The 22905-nt window shown below is 38.2% G+C and overlaps 1 protein-coding gene and 1 long non-coding RNA gene across 4 annotated transcripts in view; one reads left to right on the top strand and one right to left on the bottom strand.

Annotated features, from left to right (window-relative positions):
* Positions 1-10440: 10440 nt before the first annotated feature.
* Positions 10441-11133, bottom strand: LOC121876625. Its single transcript, XR_006090788.1, has 2 exons — positions 11055-11133; positions 10441-10575 (listed from the first exon to the last, which is right to left on the bottom strand). It is a non-coding gene; the product is annotated as an uncharacterized LOC121876625 (long non-coding RNA).
* Positions 11134-16057: 4924 nt separating this feature from the next.
* Positions 16058-22905, top strand: part of LOC121876679 — a 19389-nt gene continuing 12541 nt past the window's right edge. Inside the window, exons 1-3 of one of the 3 annotated variants that reach the window (XR_006090801.1) lie at positions 16058-16579; positions 18374-18508; positions 19387-19505. Coding sequence is in view for 2 of the 3 variants with exons in the window: in XM_042382033.1 (XP_042237967.1) it covers positions 16413-16579; positions 18374-18491; positions 19387-19505 (404 nt within the window). In the remaining variant the exon portion in view is untranslated. The remainder of the gene's footprint in view (positions 16580-18373; positions 18509-19386; positions 19506-22905) is intronic. The other 2 variants (XM_042382033.1, XM_042382031.1) reach the window with 2 other exon arrangements.

The raw sequence follows: 22905 nt of genomic DNA, 5'->3' as shown, positions 1-22905 counted from the left end.
AAAACAACTCCGTCAGTATCACCACCAGAAGTTTGTTAAACCAAACCAGAAGTACATGTACAGTATATTATTATCACCACGTCAAAAACACACACACACACTGTAAGGTATACATTATCACAAGCCTTCACACACAGTTTCCATTTCAATACGACACATATTCTTGATCTTGGAAACTATGAGACATGTGTGTGTGTGTGTGTGTACTGACGACTTATCTATCGTCCTGGCTTCACTTTTATGGTGGGTGTATCGTTGGAAAGAGAAGTTAAGACAGGTGACAGACATAGACAGGAAGGAGTCAAGTAAGTAACACATACAGTACACCTGATGAGTCACCACCCACCCCAGCTTATTTCACCTCAAGATTAAAACCTAACCTAACCTCACCCCCACCACCACCAAATAGCGTGAGGAAGGTTAATCTCTAGGTGAAATACTCTGGGGTGGAGATTCGTCATTTCTGTACTGAGTAATATCCACACAAACGTATGAATCTCTCTCTCTCTCTCTCTCTCTCTCTCAAAGCTCCAGAGTCCTTCAATGTTTATGCTCAGTTATGTCACACCGTCAGGCTAAATCATGTCATTAAATCCTCACATACTCAAGTCCATTACCATCGACATTAAATACCTGTCACTTCTTCTCAAGGTTGTAACTAAAGATAATTACAGGTAAAATCCAGGTAAGGAGCGGAGGGGGGGGGGTGTTGTGTGCGTAGTCGATAGTCATTAGTGGGTCATTTGAGTGCGTGATTAATATTCATTGTGGTGGTGGTAAGGGGGGGGGGGTCTTTTATGGGTTCCCGTGAGTCACTAGGTGAGTCAGTTATGAGTCCCCATGAGTCACCGGTAGGACTATCTATGAGGTAGGTTTCCGTGAGTCACCAGTAAGGAGAGTTACGGGGTCCCTGTAACTAGGTCATCAATTACACTATTCCATCAACAATAAAAATTATGAGAACGCTAAATAATTCTCAATAATACCACAATATAATAACCTCCTTTTAGTTAATCCGAGAATAACTAAAGGAAAATATTTGATTAGTCTTCAAATATATATAAATGGAATTATACGAGCTACACAACGGCGAGTGTAAGAAAAAATTAAAAGAATGCAACAATACTCGGAACGGAAATGTCTTTTTCCCGCCAAGCAGCCGCGCGCGTGGGTGGGTAGTGGTGACGTCACGGTGATGTCATCGAGGGACGAGTAAAGCGGCGGCCAATCACGATCCAGCCAGCCTCAGGATGATGCCATCTCCTCCCTTCACTGACACAATATTCAATAAAATTCTCGGAATCAATGACGTTTCTTTAAGTAATGAGCAAAAGCAGTCTTACTAGTCATGGTACTTAATATAATACTCGCTTATTCTGCTTATTATGATACTCGTTAATTCGACTTATGATACCGGAACCTGTTAATTCTTATTATGATAATCGCTAAATCCTCAAAATGATACTAAATTTCTCACGTATCCAGTTGATGCAAAGAACGAGAGAGAGAGAGAGAGAGAGAGAGAGAGAGAGAGAGACTTAAAAACTCTCGAGTCTTAAGCACTGTTGAACGTGGAGGAGGGAGGTGTAGAGGTGGACTAGAACAGCGACCATCCCGTTATGAACAAGGTCGCTTACTTCCCCAGGCCAGGCCACCCCTACTTAACCTGCTGCCTCGCTCTCTCCCACTTTCTTTTTTCTTCATATATTTTTTTTTTGTCTATCATTATTTATACCTCTCTCTCTCTCTATCTCTCTCTCTCTCTTAACGTTTTGCCAAGCGATACATACACAACAGGATAGACCATTTAGACCTAAGCATTGTCCTGTGATATATAACAGGATAGCTCATATTAATATTGACAACAGGGTACCCCTAGTTAATATTATCCTGTGACATAAAAAAAGAAAACACTGAAACACATATATTACCATAGTCTATGTTAACATTATCCTGTCAGTGTAAAACATTTAACAGGGCATAGCAGGTACCTCATATTAACGTACAGTGACGATGACACAACAGGTTACGGTAGCTCGTGTTAACATTAACCTGTGGCAGTGGAGGCCAGCGCTGGTGACACATAAGGCCTCACACAGGATATTAACAATTCCCTCCCCATCACCCTCCACCCACCACCATCCACACACACACATACACATAACCACACCCACCCACCCACCCACCTTCACCCCATATCACTATGATTCCCTGAACACCATCACTCACAGCCAGACGTCAACACCAATGTCACCCAGTGTGTCCCGGAGGCCAAAATAGACCACCATTGTTTATTAAATAATTCGTTCAAGAGACGAGACTAATTTCGTCCCTAAAGTTACAGCTCGTAGGGTTGGTTCTCCAAACTAGGCAGCATACAACTTATTTGTGGTCACGTGAAGTTGAACACACGGTATATCAACAAAATATCCCCCCCCCCCTTGTCCCTCGTTAAAATATTATTTTCGTGTCCACTATCACACTTCCCAGAGCTCTTTGGGTGGGAGGAGGGAAGGGCAGTGTTCCAAGAAAATAAATCAACCCCTTCAAGGTTTATAGCGCATACACGATGGATAGGTCAAGGAAGTGGCACACACGACCGACTCTATAATATCCTGGAACCCATTTGGGGATACAAGTAGTCTCGCAGGGAAACACACCCAGAAGACCAAGATAACTTTGCCTTACACACACCCAAGGTAACCCATCAGGACAATGAAATAATGCAGTAATGGCGGCGTACGCAGGGAATCATAACATTGTCCACCGTAGCGTCCACCAATTATCCCCCACAATGGACGAGTTCCTCACTGTATTCAGATGTCAAGTTACTGTCAAGGTCGCCTGGCAGAGTGGCCCGGTCACTATATGCTGCAGGTAGCTAATCAAAACCTGGCCACCCACTGTCGTTGTTCACACACACACACACACACACCTGGGCAGTGCCACGATAACAGCTTTGCCATCCACACAAAACAATATCACAAACACCAGGGATGAGTAAAATATCCAAGATGTGTTTAAGTGGCAAGCAGACAGAATCGGTCCCGTCAACAACAACGTGTGACGCCACCATCTATATCAACAAATGAGAGACGCTATAGTATGTGGATAGAGAGGCTACAGTGAAGCAGAATGGGTGGGAATGTTAACAGGGCATATGGATGTTCAACCCACAAAACTACTACAGGATCGACCACTTTCTTTATGCCACAGTTCAAGTGAGCCACGTAGATACTGTAAGCTCCCATATCTAGTTAAGGTGGAAAATTAATGCAGTAACCTCCTCTACCTTGACCTCCGCCGGTCTCTCGCACCAACTACTAACGCGTACGTAGAAAAACCGACACTAACCAACTACTATCAACCAAACCAACTGGTCTACCTGTACTTCATATTAATTTACGGTTGTCGAACAGAGGGACTCAATCTAACGCATACTTCAAGAGTGGAATCCTTTTAGAATGGCACCAATTGAGACTACACCCCAGTCCAACCTACCTACGACTGGAGTCCCATATACACTAACCATCCAGTGTTGTGCTTCATTGTTATTCACCTCAGTCCCCACAAGTGATAACAAACATGCAGCACCCCCACACACAAAACACATCCACCTTATTTGTTAGTGTTGTAAAGTCTTATTTCATATCCATGGTTTTAAACGTCAATGTAATGCCTTACGTTCTAAAACTTGAAATTCATTTGTATAGTCGGTGTACTAAATTCTTCAAAACAAACACTGGATCCCCTAAAGATTGAACATTCCGGTTTATTTCACCTAATAATTAGACACCCCAGCTTATTTCAACTGATGCTTAACCAACCTAACGTTACCCGGGGGTTCAATTAAGTTAGCGTTAATCTTCAGATGAAATAAGCTGGGGGGGGGAGAGGGGTTTAGTCTTCAGGTGATCCCAAACAGTTCAGAGAGAGGTAACAATAGAACAGGTATACCGTATACTGACAGTGGTGAGTGTGGAGGTAGCCAGCAGCTCTACTGTGTATTAAACTCAATCAACACAACACCGCCACTTCCTCCACACCAAAACATGCCCCCCTCCCCTCCCCCTGGTGAGGTGTGCCACTGAGCTATTTCTTAACTTATTCAAACCCAGTTACTTAAGACTTACTTGGAGGGTGATACGGGTAAACTCAATGAACAAATTAGACGTTCCGCTATAGCAACAAATGGTTCAAAAGCCTTTACTCAAGCCCCGGTACAGTTATTAGAGGCTATTAATGACGGAATGCAAATAATTACTTTGGCTTAACGGTACTGCCACTCAGGTTCTATAAAGCAAGGTACCGTAGTGGGAAGAAATGCATATATATCCCGATACCAATACAAGGTAAACATCGAGTCCAACCATTTGTTTGCAACCATAGCAACAACAAGGAAACGAATGCTTGCAACGCCCGAGGTTACCAAGTCGCGTTATTGGTAGGTACTGATAATGTTTATATACTGGAGGTGGCAAGAATGATGAGTCAGTCTAATATTTATTTATTTCAAGGAGAGCGTCACGTCCACTCAACTCATATATGTTAAGTCAACGCTGAATAAAGAACCACCATTCATTTCCTCTGCAACCCATAAACACACACACACACTGGGGACAGTACCGCATATCCAAAGTAGTGGCACCCACGTACAACACTACCACACACACACACCAGGGAAGTAACACTCACAAACATACAACACTACCACACACACACACCAGGGAAGTAACACTCACAAACATACAACACTACCACACACACACACACCAGGGAAGTAACACTCACAAACATACAACAATACCACACACACACCAGGGAAGTAACACTCACAAACATACAACACTAACCACACACACACACCACACACACACAGGGAAGTAACACTCACAAACATACAACAATACCACACACACACCAGGGAAGTAACACTCACAAACATACAACACTACCACACACACACCAGGGAAGTAACACTCACAAGCATACAACACTACCACACACACACACCAGGAAAGTAATACTCACAAACATACAACAATACCACACACACACACACCAGGGAAGTAACACTCACAAACATACCAGGAACCAAGGTCAGTGCCACACGCCCTCAACAGTACCACCATGATCCATCTCTGGCGCAGGAACACATCGACCCACCCTGGACAATGGGAACCCAAACACACCAACTCCAAAGGCGACCATTGATTGACAGACTAGACCTTGTAGCTACCTGAGTATTAACAGGTGCCAATGTTACCAACACTAACCTACCCACCACCATAGGATCACCGTATGAACCCCAATATAAAATAAACAGTTACTGATCATCACAACACAACCTGATCTAATGTCAACATAAACAATTCCTCCTTCCCATCATAATACTCATGGTATCTATCCTTGCCACAACTCTCTTTTTCCCTGGCATCGAACCGTGTCCTCAGCTCCTCGGGATCACTGCCAGCAATCCACGCCATGTTTGTGTATGGCCGCGATGTAAACTGGAACAACGCCCACGAAATACAGAGGGAAAACGCGTAAATATATGCAAAAATGGCCTGGCTACGTTCAGATCGATTGGTGTAGGCGGCAGGTTCCATTTTGTCTTTTAATGTTTTAGATTTATTGGTCGGGTTTATCACTAGTTATACATTTTCTACGCCACCAGAACATGTAGTTTTAAAAAGGAATAAAGAATAGACAAAAATAACAACATATCAAACAGTATTTCAAGCTAAAACATATTTAGGCATATAAAAACTAAGTGGCAACTTTCTGCATCACTACGACACGAGGGAGGCGACTGGCAGTTCAACACCGAGGCGGCAGTTACACTCCACCACCCCAAATACATCCTTTCATTTCATTTTAATAATTCAATGCACAACAGTAAAAATACAGGTACCTAAACTCTTACACAGGAATTTGAAAACGACGAGAGTTGAGCAACACGACCACTGCCCTCTACAGGGTGTGACTCATGCCGTGACTTTATACAGAAACACCAGACCCTGATTCCTATAATGTTGCATTATTAAAAATATGGTGCACCAACATGCGATTACTCACTATCATATTATCCTAACTATTTCAGAACAAAATAGTTGGTGCCTTACACAAAGAAGACAGTTATAAAGAGTATAATTTGGGGTCAATCCATAAAAAGGGAGGCCCAAGGGTCCAATGGAATTTTTTGTTTACCAAAACTGTCTGATGTGAGCTATTGGCACTCATCCTAATTCTATATCCAAATGAATTATCACAGTAAACCCGCTGATGGGCCGTGTGCCACCATAACCACCCCATGAACACAATCGGCATTTGTGTTGGGAGATTTCGTGGGTCTGAAGGATCAATCACAGGTCGACTGGCTCCTACAAAAGAGCTGCGTTAGCCCTGCTCAACTCACCTGCAGCCAACACCAAGCCTTGTCGCAAGTTCACTCTTCTGATATAGACATCATGACCTACGAAACAATGAACAGTCTGCACGAAGTCGTCATGTAGAGAAATAGCTTAATTCCCAGTACCTTATATATATATATATATATATATATATATATATATATATATATATATATATATATATATATATATATATATATATATATATATATATCGCTACAACCTTTTCCATTTGGTAGGTAGTAGGTATTAGGCAGCTACCAAACAGAGAGGTACTACCGCCTGGGAAGATGTTGGAAGCATAATGTGTTGTCTAATGGTAGACCCTGCTGCCATATGGCATCACGAAAATTGTGACCCAGGTTGCTGATCTGACTTTCTGCTTCATTTACACACAATTGCAGGGTATCAATTGTTTCTCTTACTTTGAGAACACAACATACATATATTGTTTCTCACTATTTATCTTTTTTAAATTTTTTTATTTCTTATGGTTCTTTATTATTATTATTATTATTACATTTTCGCCCCCCAGGCCCTGATGTGGGTCAGTGACCTGTGCCCGGGTGGGCTAATCCCCGTAAAAAAAAAAAAAAATATATATATATATATATATATATATATATATATATATATATATATATATATATATATATATATATATATATATATATATATATATATATATATATATATATATATATATATATATAAGATTGTGATAGATTCATGAAAGAGAATGAACACTAGGGAAGAACTACTTTAAAGTCACAGATTCAGAACAGAGGCCTATTTAATTATTAAATATTATAATTAACAACGTATACTAATATTAGTAGCAGTATTTATTTACATTTATTTTGTCCGTGCGTGCGTGTGACCGTGTAGCTTATGTGAACCACAGGTTACCAAATATCATCATTAACTCGAATACGCTGGATAGCTTCAAACATAGGTTGATGCGCATATGAGCAATAGGGGTTGGTGTAAATGGGACTGCTCAGTATGGGCCAATAGGCCCGCTGCAGTTTCCTCCATTCTTATGTTCTTATGTTTACTTCCAGGCCTTGTTCAATACAAATACATTTTGCAACGTTTCGACAATAAATGAACACATCCTGAGAAAATAAGTACTGTAATTACAAAATGATAAGAAGTTACCGTATTCGGTTATCAAAGTGACTTAACCTATCCATGTTTCTCACACACATACAAGGGGAGAGTCCTTGACCACCCAAGGGTCAAGACGGACCTGGCGCTCCTCTGGGAGCAGCCAGGTCAACTGTTAAGTTGGCCCATACCAACTCCCTCCCCTGAACCCCTCCTCCCCACCGGAATATCAACAAGTTCTCGCCAGAAGTTACAATTTCATTTAGAAAAGGAATGGAACCAGTGTTGAACAGTGCTTAAGTCAGTGAAAACATCTCAACAGTAACAGCCAAGTCGTACCCAAGTTAAACTTCACACAGTGAGGTCCCAGGTACCCAGTGATAACTGCTCGTGAGGCCCAACAACAACCAAGGATGTGTTAATCCGTCTACGATAGGAAAGCCTGGGACCACACCTCACTCATATAACACCATCTGTGGGGGAATTACTGCACCACGTGTGGTCCCTCATAACACCATCTGTGAGGGAGTTACTACACTACGTGTTTGCTGTTCAACACCTACATTAATCTACATTAACCTGGTCCCTCATAACACCATCTGTGAGGGAGTTACTACACTACGTGTTTGCTGTTCAACACCTACATTAATCTACATTAACCTGTATGTTCCTTTACCTTTATCTAATGAAGGCTTTTGTTAAACCACCAATGTATGTAATAAGTCATTTATGTCCAATGTATATTTTCAGCCTTTGGGCTGCAAAACTTTTTCAATAAACAGTTAATTATTATTATGTTGGCAGTACTGTCTGTCCAAGTCTACCAACACCCACAGGCTGGCGTCTGTAACAACTACCATCGTCACCTAACAACTAACGCCTTTAATTAAATCTAACTATAACAACTATTACCTCTGACTTAAATTACAATCTCATCTTATTTCCAACCTACAAACTTACTCACAATCTATCAGGTCAATATATACATAATACCAAACACTCAATCTCCACAGGCCTCGCCTTCTGTAACAACAGAGTAAGTACAGCCAGGCTACAGTAAAATAAGTAAGCCAGATCTGGACCCAGAACCTAAATCTTTGTTAAAGTCTTAGAAAAACACGCATGTCCATGAACTATTAGTCGTTACCATGAGACAAACCAGAACTAATAAGACAGCTTTCTTAAAGTTGAGATACATTGAAGAACAATTACAGATCTAAAGAAGGTACTGTACCGGTTGACACTTCAAAAAAAAGACCATATGACGTTTTTGTTAATAACCTACGGGAAAAACACAGAAGCTCTGCTTAATAAATATATATATATATATATATATATATATATATATATATATATATATATATATATATATATATATATATATATATATATATATATATGCGTCTGTCTGTATGTTCCTTATGCATTTCAAGTTTTGAAGACAAAGCTGAAATTTTGTTGGGAGGTGCGGATGACACAGGGGATTCTCGTGCACTTTCTCCTGTCCTTCCATGAGGCCCGAGCCGCACCCCCACTCCTGGGTTGGATGCATATCCAGTTTTGTAGAGAAGATAACAAAATGGTTGGAAGATGCAGGTAGTCTAGGAATGGCCAACCACTATATCCTCCAGTTGAACTTTATACAACAAGCCATAATTCTACTGATTCCTGCACACCGCCATTGTGCAGATATTCTAGAACAATTAAGACTTTAAGTTCGAGGAAATTGAGCTAGTTGAGCGCCAATGTAACATTTGCCAGTCATCTCTGTGCTGTACACAACGAACCATAAATGTGTTAATTACTACAGTCACTGTGCACACATGGCAGATAATCAATGTTTATTTTTGGACAAGAGTAGTTTTTGGACCCACCACTTACTGTATAATACGATAAAATGAACCAACCAAACATAATAAAGAAAATACTGTATGATCATTAAGTTTCTTTCGTTTTGTCTATAGTGTAGTACCCTGTAATTACACCCTATTTTAGTTTAGAAAAAAATTGCAAATTATATCCACTGATTCACCTTACTGCCAACTGTTTATGGAGAACAAAATACTACCGCTAAAGATTGTTGATGACTACCACTACGGACTTGTCATCAAAGAATGATCACATTGCGAGAGACATAACAGCGTCTCACGGTGTCGAAGGTTTCAAGTTTCGTTCAGTGTTGATGATATCGGTAAGGATCTACCTCCAGGAAGCAAAATTAATACTGATACACAAAACGAACCAACAAAATCTATTGGTTAATGTTACAATAATTTATAGGTTAGTTTATGCTTGCTAGTCCCCCCCCCCTTTTTTTTTGCACTTGTTAATTGCTTTCGGAGCAAAACTGTCAAATCCCAAACCACTTGGGTCAGGTATGAAAACTGAGTCTACGTGTAACCACTGCTGCTTGTTATCGGTGGTAAGTTACCACTGGTAACGGATCACATTTGTTGAATTCCACATCAATTGGATTGTTATAGCCTTGGGTTATCGTCGTTTGCTGTTGCCCCAATAAACACACACACACACAAGTATCACTGGAACTGGCTTGGCGAGAGGATTTTTTATTCATCAATCAGTTTCCATAAGACACATATATGAGTTTAATTAAATTTTGTTCTATATTTTCTGTAAATTCGGACGCTTTCAGCATTCAGTAAGACACCCTTAAGATACTTTAACATATATTAGGGAGACAGAGCAGACCCAGCCCCCCCCCAGTAGTTATTGAATTAAAACTTAAGTACCAGTAATTAAAATCTAACCTAAGTTAATACTAAGTGTAGGGGGGGGGGATTACACCCAGCCAGAAGCACGCATTTAATTAAAGTGACTGACCTGTGTGGATGAGTTGAGCGGACAGTAGTAGTAGGAGGGAGAGGGACAGCCTCATTGTGCCCATGGTGGTGGTGACGGTGGAGAGAGAACTACACCATACACCGTCTTGCACACACTCTACACTTGAATACACTCACTGCTACACTTGGAGTCACTGATAAAGCTCACCAGATACACTGATTTACTTCACTAATGGAAACTGGGACTGACCCTGAATAAAAATTATACACTGCATTAATTTCACTTTCCACGGATTTACTTGATTATTATCGAAGACCTACTGAACATTAATATTTCTAACACCGATACACAAAACCTAACATATCCTTAAAATATTTTTTTCACCTTTTCTTTGTGAAATCTATAGAAACATTACAATTCAAATAACAGAACAGACGACAATTCACTAGGATAAAATTTCACACACTAGACACGATATATAAAGTCACGGCGGGATATACTTGAACTGACGAATAATAACTTCCACTTTAATACTACCACGATTAAATACACCACCATAGGCCGCTCCAGCCTCAGTGGAAAAAAAGAACTTTCTTGTAATATCTCTAGCTTTACACGTCACTGGGGTTTTCTAATCAACATCTCTTATCACTCAACACGTAGTGTATTCACAAAAATGATTTATCAAAATAGTTTTTCTAAATATCGCTAAAATCACAGGACACTCACAGTGAACGGGAGCGAAAACTCTACGTTCACTCGCCACTGGCCAAAACCAGACTGAAGAGCATCCACACGCCCTGTCGTCTGCTCCCAGAGTCTAGAGGCTCAACCGCTAGCTGACGCTATCTCATGTATTTTTATCACCTTAACGTATTAAACGATAATTTTTATTTCTTGGATAATACTCTGATTTTATAATGGTTTTTATCAAGCAACAATCAAGCAAAATAATTGACTTAATTAAGAGTTTAGTTTGAATTACGAGTCTATCCATTTCGCGCGCGTCCGGACAGGCCAACAACCACGCTACAGCTGTACTATTCACTGCATTTCAGTGATTTCACTTATTTTACACATAGATATTGGAAAATATAACTGAATAGAACATTATAATTGATTTTTTAAAAGCGTGACTAAAGTTTATCTCAGTACGACCAACAAATTGGCAACGATGAGTTGATGACTGGGGAAAAGAGGGGGGGGGGGCGGATGGGATGTCAAATTCCTTGACTTTCACTAGCAATATGCTAGACATGTTCGTACCTTTAGAAGTACATCAACATTAATCTTACAATAACGAAAATTTTGAAAAATTATCTACATGGCTAAATCATCAAAACCTACGTGCTATTAGGCTGAAGTTGTGGTGCTTCTATAGCGTGCGGTCTACATGATATTTAGGTTAGGTTAGGTTAGGTTAGACTTAAGACAGCACTCTATCTTGTTCTTGGTTTGTAAGCTCATCCAGTGTGTTTTTATTGCTATTAGTTCAGTCTTTAAACTGCTCGGAGAACATATGAGCACAGGGGTGGAGACTGCAGTGGGAGAGGGTAAGCAAAGTGAAAGGTTACAGGGAAATAGTGCTAGGAATTATGACAAAACTAAATTAGGCAGGGAGTTAAACCTAAACCCGACAAAGAGAGGACTCAGAACACGACTAACTTAAATGTCTACTACGCAAACAGTAGAAGTATGAGAAACAAAATGAATGAAATCAGGGCGTTGGTATGTACCGAAAAAATCGATAAATAGCATTCACCAAAACCTGGATAAACCTAGACTCACGGGAGTTACTTGTCGAATACCAAATTGCAGGTTACAACTTATTCCATACCGATAGGCAGATTACGAAAGGAGGCTGAGTAGCAATCTATGCCAGGGATAATCTGAAGTGTGAAATAAATAAGGAACTAAATACTGGACGGAATACAGAAACAATTTGGATAGAATTAATCGATGGTAGGGAAAAATTAATCACAGAAGTAATATATAGACCTACTAATCTTGATAAAGTTAATGAGCGGCTCATTTGGGATGAAATGCGCAGGGCTTCCATACATAGCAAAGTCTTTATAGTAGGCGACTTTAACTTTAGCCTACTTCAGCAAAGAACTTGTTACACTACATCATTTCCTTTTATACGCTTATGTGCAAATACATGTAGGTAAGATAGTCCTGTAACTTTCAAGAACGTTAAGTTCTGACTCTTGCGTTCTAGAAGGATAGTACGAACAATCCAAACTTTTCAGCACTGCTACAACAGAATAGCTTTCCCTTTCAATTTCTTGGATGTGTTCGGAATACACTTATTAATGAATGCATGTGCCAGAGGTAAATCTCATTCAATTCATGCTAAATAAAATCTTAATCATTGTGGGTGGTTTGTCCAGTGACAGAAAAGACTTCAAAGCCAGAAACATCTGTACCAGCCTTATGATGCCTGGAAATAGTGTCAGCCAGCGAGTCTTGTTATAAGAAAGCAGCTGTCTGTATCCAACTTCAAACTCACACTACTCCTTCAGCTGCTCATTTCGGAGTGTATTATATGAAAATGCTAATATATTTTAAAGATAATATTTTCAATATCAACATCTATTCTTTCTGCTGCATGGTGAACACAGTTGTTCAAAATATGCCCTGGGCAACCTATTCCAATTAATGATCTCTTTTGTTTCATCTTGAGGTTTGTAAACACATTCCTTCCTTATATCACGCCGGAGTCCTCCAGACGTTATATTGTAGTTGTCACCTGTGAATGCGATACACTTCTCGAACAATTTTTTTCAAAAGTTTCTTTTACATAATTAGCAATTGTGTCAGCAAGTCTCATTAGATGTGTTCTGAATTTTAATCAGTTTTGACTGTAAACCACCACTCTTCCAGTCAAAATAATGAATAATTACTGGAAATATTTTAAATAAATCGTATTGCTTCCATCTGTAGAAACTTTACAGTAGGCTATATTTTCTTCAAAGACTCAGGGCAGCATCAATAGAATGTAGTGCAAACACAGGGTTAACAATCGCTTATGTCTTCGAGCACTAAAGACTTTCGTGCTACCTCAGAATCAGGAAATGTCTTCATCACCAAGGCAGATGTGCAATCCATTGATTTGAAACTATTGTGATACTTAACAGTGTGAAATGCATTAAGTATACTGTAGCAGTAACTGCATCTTCTGATTTACTATCTGGTTTTACAAAATAATCTGTCGATTTTTTTGATGAGTTCTATCATTGAACTGCTTTCTTGTGTTTGTCTGAGTTCACATTCGTTTGTAAATCATGAATGCCTTTATTTGCCACAGAAGCGCAAGTTCAAGCATTCAGCTTCCCATTCTTCTCTTCTCTACCACTTTTAAAATAGGGCAATTTGTTATTAAAATCTGCACTGAATTTACATTTGTATTTTAGCATTATATTTGAGGGTAGTATGCTATAAGCAACAATATATAATAATGAGCGTTTCGTAAGAGTTTAGAGGAACACAGAACCCACAGATATACACATAATAACACTAAGCACTCAGAGAGGCACTGAGCTACGCCTCGCGCCAATCCAAAGGCGAAGGTTAACAGTTAACAATTTTAATTTCTAACATCGCTAACCGCTATACGCCTATTTGCTCCTAAATATCGTTATAGAATGTCACAGACAAAAATCTCCAGCAATTATGAGGAAATCATAAAAAACTTGATAAGAATGTCTCCAACACTTCTAGATTTTCTATCGTTAAATGTCGATGTGCTGCTAAATGTAAATGAATACTGCTACATATAGTCCCAAAATCGCTTAACTGGCATCTCTGCTGCAGAGTAAAGCTAGGATTCCATTCACGCGTTAGCGGTTGCGTTAGCGTTTAGCGCCAAAAATGGATTACACTTAAATGCACACGGTTGCTTCCATTGGCACGGTTGCGTTAGAGTTATGCATTTGCAGTACATGCCAATCGCTCCCTATAGCGATTGAAAATGAAAACGCACTGCAAATGCGTAAATGAAACTCTAACTTAAAGCGGAAAAAATACAAGCGTTCCTGAGGACGAAAACTCAACGAAGCTCTCATTTGATTAACATTAACTTTTTCCCCTCAAACAGTACATTTTTCACGGGGAAAAATTATAAAGTTAGAAATCCCTGACATTTTAACCAATATAAAAATTCCTCCCGGAAGCAGATTTAAAGGCCAAAAAGAAGGACATGTCCGGGAAAATACGGACACTCGAAATTCAGAGTAGATCTTTCACCAATGTGATGTTAAATAAATGTGTTAAAACAAACAAAACTTTTTTCCTCTTAGTGAGAACATTACCTTGGACCGCTTCTTGAGTTAAGCCAAATGAAAAATTAGGAAATATGAAAAAAAATAAAATTAAATAAGATCTGAAATAAAAAATAACAACTCTTGGATGTAAGGATACTTGAGAACATTGAATTTCATTACCGTTAACATGACAGTAACATGCCAAACTCGGTGTTCACAAGAGAGGATGTGGACAGTCAATCTTACTGAGTTTGAGGACAGACGGTTTGACACAACGCTGACCCACATTGTGTTCTCAGAAGTGGGTATAAGAAATACATTGTCAAAGCTAAAGGTTCATAAGAGTCCCGCCCCTGACATTGTACATCTCAGAGTGCTAAGAGTACATTGAGCTTGCTGGGTCCCTGAATATCCTGTTCTGAAAATGCTCGTGTGAATCTTATTTTCAAGAAGGGCGATCGTCACTCCACGAATAATTATAGACCAGTGGGCCTGACCAGCATAGTGTGTAAAGTACTTGAGAGCATTATAAGAGAAGCAATGATGGAACATCTACTACGAAACAGCCTTGTAAAGGATTGCCAACACGGTTTTATGCCGGGACGTTCCTGCTTAACACAATTACTCAAGGTCCTGGATATTTGAACCCAAATTTGGGACAGGGTGGCAATATCGACAATATACACCAAAATTTTACCAAGGCTTTCGACAGCGTTCCCCATGAAAGGCTGAGAATTAAACTGGAAGGGTATGGGATTCGGGGAAATGTCCTAGGTGGATCGGAGACTTTCTGCAGGACCGCAAACAGTGTGGTGATAAATGGTACGAAATCTTCAGGTGTACCCGTGACACGCAGGATCACAGGGCAGTGTGTATTGGGCCTGTTGTTGTTTGTATGTTTCACAAATGACATGCCAGAAGCTATACACTCCTCCATGCAAATGTTTGCGAATGATGCCAAGTTATTATGGGAAATTAAGAACCAAACAGACTGCGTAGAGCTGCAGAAAAATCTCTGAACTTCAAGAGTGGTTGAAAAATGGCTGCTAAGATTCAACCACTAAGCGTAAGAGGATGAACCTGGGTCACACAGGACTTTATTGGGGTGACTGTACATCACATGTTGTAGTACATTACATGTTTGCTTCAATTTTTTTTTAATGTGTGAATTCTCATAATTTGATTTATATTGTCAAGTAAGAAAACATCTTGAGAAAATAAGTTACATGTAACAGAAATGAAGCATATATACAGTAGTATACTTTTATACCTGTATATTAACTTCTTATCCACATAAATAAATACTCGACATGGGGTTCGAGAGATACGAACAAAATATTCAAAGTATAATTATTATAAATATTAGTATTTGAACAGAAAAAATTCAACACAAACTTCAATATAAGATACCAATACGAGATACAGTGTAAATAATCTTTTTGCTGACTTACTTTGGGTAATTATGAAAGCCTCACTTATCAGCTGGGTCTGTTGACTAACACGACGGTTGACGTTGATATAATTTCAGGAACTTTTGATAAAATACGAATTAACCTAACGTAACTGTAAATGTGATATGGTGGTTAGGATATCGTTAAATAGATTAAAAGTGTGTTGTTTACTTCTAAAATAACGGGTCAGCTTCAAGTTGGTAGTATTGTGATAACACTGGCCATGCGCACTGTCACTGTCACAAGTGGTTAGTTGTCACTCACAGGTGTTGATAAGTGGTACAAGTTCCTCGATCTGTGAAATGTTTAATCACAATCTATACCGACCACATTACTTGTCTGAATAACTAAGTCAACCATCAACCTGATAAATGATGTTCAAGTTTTGCAGAAGCGTGTTGGGTGTGGTGTGTGTGTATGTAGTGTGGCTGTCAGGAGGGACCAGCGCTGACTCCCCACAATCTTGCAAGTTACTATTTAAAAATGGATCCGAAATAAATCTCATGATGGTCGCTGCCTCACCACAAGACGCTCCTAGGTGAGGCTTTTGGCTTCCACCGTAATTATGTTTGAGTTTGGTGGAGGATCTAATGGGATGGACTCACAATTACCAATTACATTATATGGTGCTGCCTGATTCAAGGAGGTTAGCTCACTCATTGTTAGATTTTTGATCCTCCGCAACGGTGGCATCACTAAACGGCTTCAGAGTAAAAAACACATTAGTCCAATGCGTCTTACAAGATATTGTGCGTTAACTCCAGATTATTAAAAGACAAAACAATTTATATATAGTAAGTGTGTTATTGACATCAGACTTCAGTTATCTGGGGATAATTTCTCAAAGCAATACATTGATTATTTTGCAGTAAGAGATAATTATTTGTAAATTTTTCCATATGGTCCATAATTACAAAATCAAAGACTTTTTCCGATAGCTTAGACAATTCTAAGACACTTCCTCTATCACGTTCCCTCGCAAATGACCTGAAAATTACCTTACCTAACCCTGCCATATACAAGTCATTTACGAGGGAATCGTCATAGAAAAAAAATGTTTTAGAATTGTCTAAAGTGTGGGAAAAACATGTTTTTAATTATCAAAGCAATTATGGGCCACAAATAAAATAACACCCAGTACGGTATGTACTTACGTATTTCCCCCTCGGTTCTTCTGTAAGAGCGATGGTGGTGGCTACAGCTTTACACCAGTTTTACACCATTTGGGTCTTTTGGTTTCATGTACAGTAACATGTCCCCAAAAAATATAAAATATATTTTTTATTTAGATATTTGTACTGATTCCAAAAATATATACTGAGGTATATATTTTCTGTTTTGGAGAAATGAATTTAGAAAAATATATTATAATTATATTAGGTTATGCAGGCCTCCTGAATCTATAATTTTTCCACAAGCCCATCGGGCTCGTAAGTTTTTAAATCCATTAGCCCACACAAATTTTTATTAGCCCAAAATATTTGCTTAAGAGATACAGTAATATTTTTCTATTATTTTAATTGAAAAAAAAATCATATGACCATTTTCTTTCTTTATAGCAAAACAGTGTTAGACACTTTCACATTTGCATGCAGGAAAATTACCATGTGCCTGATGGGCTAGTAAATACCTGTATAAACTTTAACTTGCCCTAAGGATATTCCACTCGTCACAGGCAAGTGAATTTTTGAAGCCCTGCTTATGGACTACACTACAGGGTACTTCACATGAAATTGTCAGTGTGTATAATAATGCCATAATGCTGTATACCGTACTATATAGTGTTTTCAGGTACCTTGTGCTGTACAGTGCATCAACAGAAAAACAAAAAGTTGTTTAGTTCTGTACAGTACAGTTTATGATTCTTATAAATTTTTATTTTTATTTGTGTCTCAGTTCTGAGTGTTAACTTATTTATACTGTATATGTATGTGCTTTTTGTGTTGTAAATTGTTGAGATACAGGGTATTTGGTAAAGAGAATTGTTTGGGGTTCCAATAACCAGAATATCACCCTGGTATTTATGGGCAATCTAGCTAGGTTTAATTAGATGAAGTAAAAGCTTTCTTGAGTTTAAACTAATCTAAACCAGTACAGTACAGTATTGACATATCACTACAGATAAACATTACATTTGGTGCCAACCATAAAGTAATGCTTTTATTGCTTGAATTTGAATATTTTTAGTTTAGAGTACCTGTAGTTTATGTTTGGCTAGACTTAGGTAGAATAGCTCTATGTTTTATTAGATCTAGAGCTTTGGGATATTGTATTTTAACTATCAGTCTTAGCATTTTGAAAGTTTGTTTTATATGTATATATTTTATTTCAGGTTTAAAGACTGCAAATCTAAAAACTCATCAGATAATAGTTTATATTACTACAATCCCTGTTACTCGTACGTCTACCCTCCAGATGGCCAAGGGATGTCATGCAGTAATAATGTTGCCGTAAGAATCTTTGAATAGTCAGTGACATTGAGCCCTTATGTTAATTCTCCATTATACAGTAACTGAGACTTTGAACTTTGCAGTCTGTTTATAAAAGATCATTTCATATCCAGTACGTACAGTATCTCTTATTTAGACTCCAAAGTCTGATATAATGAGAACTTTTTATTGCTCCGGGAATGTTAATTTTGTAATACGTACTGTAATGTAATGTAAAGCTTAAGAAACTTATTAGCACCTTGAATTTGACTCAACACATGTTAAACATTAGGACACAAAACAATACAGTACAGTACAGTATTATGTTGGCTGGAATACTGTATTTTATATTAAAGTAGTATTGATTCTTTTTATTGTTTACAAAAGCTTTACAAAGTAAAAATTCAAAAGATGGATAATGGAATTAATTTTTTTTTTTTACATACAGTATTTGTACAACATTTAGTTCAAGTATAAATAATATACAGTTATGTATATACAGTATTGTAGTTATTTTTTCAACAGATTCTGGCAAATGTTGTTTGTACAGTATCTCTGTTATGGTATGTGGTTTACTGTGACTATAATTCTTTTGATATGATTTTCTCATGTGAATCACGGATATTATAATGGTACCTGTAGTTAATTTTAAGGTGATTTCATTACAGTATACTATATCATTCATAGTAATTAAGATTGTTCTTAGATTTTTCTTTTGTGTGATTCACATTAACATAGTTTTCTTATAAGATGATTTGTTTGTATATAGTCTATATACTGTACTGTGCCCATTTACTTATAGGATAAATATATTATATATCATTCAGAGTAGTTATGGGTCAAGTAATATCTGTATGTATAGATCTAAGGTTATAAGAGTTTAAATATACCTGAATAAGTCTAAAACAATCCACAGGTGTGTCATGGCACTGTACGTGGTTATTTCAACATTGGAACTCAAGATTCTGGCAAATTCTTCTTTGACAATAAGACTCAGATGTGGGTGATTTCATACTACAGCCGCAACTATGAAAAGTAGGTGATTTTTTATTTATTTGTTTATTTATTTATTTTTACTGGGATTATCCCACCCAGGCACAGGTCACTGACCCACATCGGGGCCTGGAGGACGAAAATGTAATAATAATAATAATAATAATAATAATAATAATAATAATAATAATAATAACAATAACAATAATAATAATAATAATAATAATAATAATAATAATAATAATAATAATAATAATAATAATAATAATAATAATAATAATAATAATTCCTAGTAAATAAAATTTATAATAAAATAATAATAATGACAATAATAAAACTAATAATAATAATAATAATAAAAAATAAAAAAAATTGAGAAACAATATATGTATGTTGTGTTGTCAATAGTACGAGAAACAATTGAAACCCTGTAATTGTGTATAAATGAGGCAGAAAGTCAGATCAGCAACCTGGGACTTGGTCACAATTTTTGTGGTGCCATATGGCAGCAGGGTCTACCATTAGACAACACGTTAAGCTTCCAATATCTTCCCAGGTGGTAGTACCTCCCTGTTTGATAGCTGCCTACTACTTACTACAGGTACCTAGTTTATTATTTACAGCTCATATGCCTTTTCTCTTTTTTATTTGTTTTCTGATTTATATCCATTATTATCTTAATTCTGTTACAAGGCTTGAATCATTAGTACTGTACAGTATATACAGTACATATGGAAACTTCAGTACTTTACATTTGTTTTGGCCAGAACTTCACATATTATTCATATGCAGCCAAAATGTTGCTGGTTGATCTTTAATATCCTTGAAAGAAGTTAAGATTGCACTTGAGAAATGGGGTAAAACTCATCACTGAACTGTTGTGAGGAAGAGTTTGAGGGTAAGATAACTGCATGTGTATTGGGCCCGCTGTTGTTTGGTTGTTTCATAAATGACATGCCTGACGTTGTACACTCCTCCATACAAATGTTTGCGGATGACTCCAAGTTATTTCGGGAAATCAAGAACCAAGTGTACTGTGAAAAGCTGCAGAAGGATCTCTGTGAGCTCCAAGAATAGTCGAAGAAATGGCTTCTGAGATTCAATGTCACGAAGTGTAAGAGGAAGCACCTGGGACTTACCAACGGTAAGGAGGTGTATCATATGTCCCAACGGGATGAAGAAACTGCACTATTTGAGACAATGTGAGAAGGAACTTGGTGTGTATGTTGACAATGAGCTGAAGTTCTCGGGCCATTGCTAAAAGAAGGCAAATCAGGCAAATAAATTATTAGGTCTAATAAGAGGGTCGTTCAGATATCCAGACGGTCTGTCCCTCGTAATGATCTTCAAGAGTGAAGTGCTTCCCCATCTGGAGTACTGTCACCCTGTCTGTTCCCCGAGATATGCTAGGGACTGTCAGTTGGTTGAAAATGTTCAAAGGAGGGTTACCAGACTAGTGCGTGCACTTTGGCACTTCAACTACCCTGAGAGATTGGAGCGCCTGAACTTGCCTAGCTTATACTACAGATGGGCAAGGGGCGACCTAATTGAGGTGTATAAGTATCTCAAGGGGCACTACTCAGTCGAGTGTCCTTACTTGGAACTGGCGGATGCTCGCCCCACAAGGGGTCACAGCTCAAGATTGAAGAAGCTGCAGGTTCAGAAAACTGTGAGAGCAAACTTTTTCGGAGTGAGAGTTGTGAACTCTTGGAACAATCTGCCAGAAAGTGTTGTGATGGCACCAAGTGTGAGCTCTTTCAAAACCAGACTTGACCAACACTGGAGCAGGTTCAGGTACATTCAGGAGCCGGTGCATGCCCAGTACTTGCCAACAGTGCGTAACAGAGATGTGACCAATCGCCCAAGCAGCTAATGAGCCGATCAGTGGTGAAGAAGATAAATGAGAAAAGATGAATCCCTGTTAGGTTAGGATTGTAGTAACTATACATTGGAGGGATTTAAAAAAAAACTTTTGTGAAATCAAGAGAGTAATTAACTTTCTGAGAAGATTTCCTCATTCAGCTACTACGATATATAATTTCTTTGAGTGAGGAGATTAATGCTATTACAATACTGTATATATTTTTTTAATACCATCTTAAATGTTTTTTATTTAATTACTTTTCCAACAGCCTTTTAGAAGTTAGCCTTTAAGATTTGTTTGTTTAACAGTTCCTAGGCCATAGGCCAGGCATACCTCAGGTATGCATTAAACAGGGCTAGAGTGTATCAAATTTTATGAAATTCTTTACACATTCCTTCAAAATTCATCTTCTATGGACTGAAATTAGCAGCACAAGGACACTAAACAGAACTACAGTAAACCCTCGATAACTTGACACATATGGGGCTCTGGCCTTGCCGAGTTATCCCGAATTCCGACTTATCGAGGCACTTCCCCCCTCCAACAAAAATACAACACTAAAAGATTATCGACCCATATATGTGTACAGTCAGCAAAAAATTATTCTGCACCCCCGGGTGCGATGGCTCTTGCAACGAACACTGCGAGACTGACGCCATGTATTGGTAAGGTTGGTATCTCTGATTGTGTGATTCATTGTAAAACTAATGTGCTGTTACTCCTTATACTGTATCATGTGTAGTAACCACAGAGAAATTATCAGGAATACATATACAGTACTGTATAACCCATAGCACTTAAACCAGATAATGTCATAGCATAATATACTAAACTACTGTAGAACTACGTTTAATCACCCACATACGGTAGGAATGGCAGGCACTTAGAAACTAAGGTGCCATATAGGAATTTCGCAAACTATGAGATACAACGAAATCGTGTAAATACTCATGATTATAACCACTATCTGAGAAAGTGATGAGAAGTGGCATAAGACAAGACCTTAACCAGAAAAAAACAATACGAAACATTTGTAACGTAGGAAAGTTATACAATATTACGCATTGGTAATTGAGCTACCGGAAATATGTGAGTTAAGAAACGAGCTATATCTATTTAATATGTCACAAAATATGATAAGAATAGGGGGTTAACTGAGGGTAAATGGTAGTAAAATTCACAAAGCAAAAGCATTATTAGTGTTATTTAATACAGTGTAGCAAAGAATTTCGCCAGAGGAAGTGTGCTCATTTTAAAGAATGTACAGTAATGAATCTGTTAGAGACAGAGCAGTTTCGATCTGTAAAGGGTAGACCATCAGAGCAAACAGCAGTTGTAATAGGCCATACTCCAGTCATAGATATGTTAGTCATTATGAAGACCTCAGAGAGAACACGCGCAACAATCATAGCACTCATGGAGAGGGCCTGAGTAATGGTGCGATTGCTAGGCGGCTCGGTGTTTCCAAGCACCCACGTGACTGGGTGTTTATGTCTGTTACACTAATAAATGATAACCATTCACTCATAAGCCTTTATGTTGCCAAAAACGATCGGCAATGACAACTGCTTTTGATAT

Source organism: Homarus americanus, unplaced genomic scaffold (assembly GCF_018991925.1).
Source record: "Homarus americanus isolate GMGI-L3 unplaced genomic scaffold, GMGI_Hamer_2.0 scaffold28, whole genome shotgun sequence".
Classification (NCBI taxonomy): domain Eukaryota; kingdom Metazoa; phylum Arthropoda; class Malacostraca; order Decapoda; family Nephropidae; genus Homarus; species Homarus americanus.
This window is presented reverse-complemented; position numbering and strand designations above follow the sequence as displayed.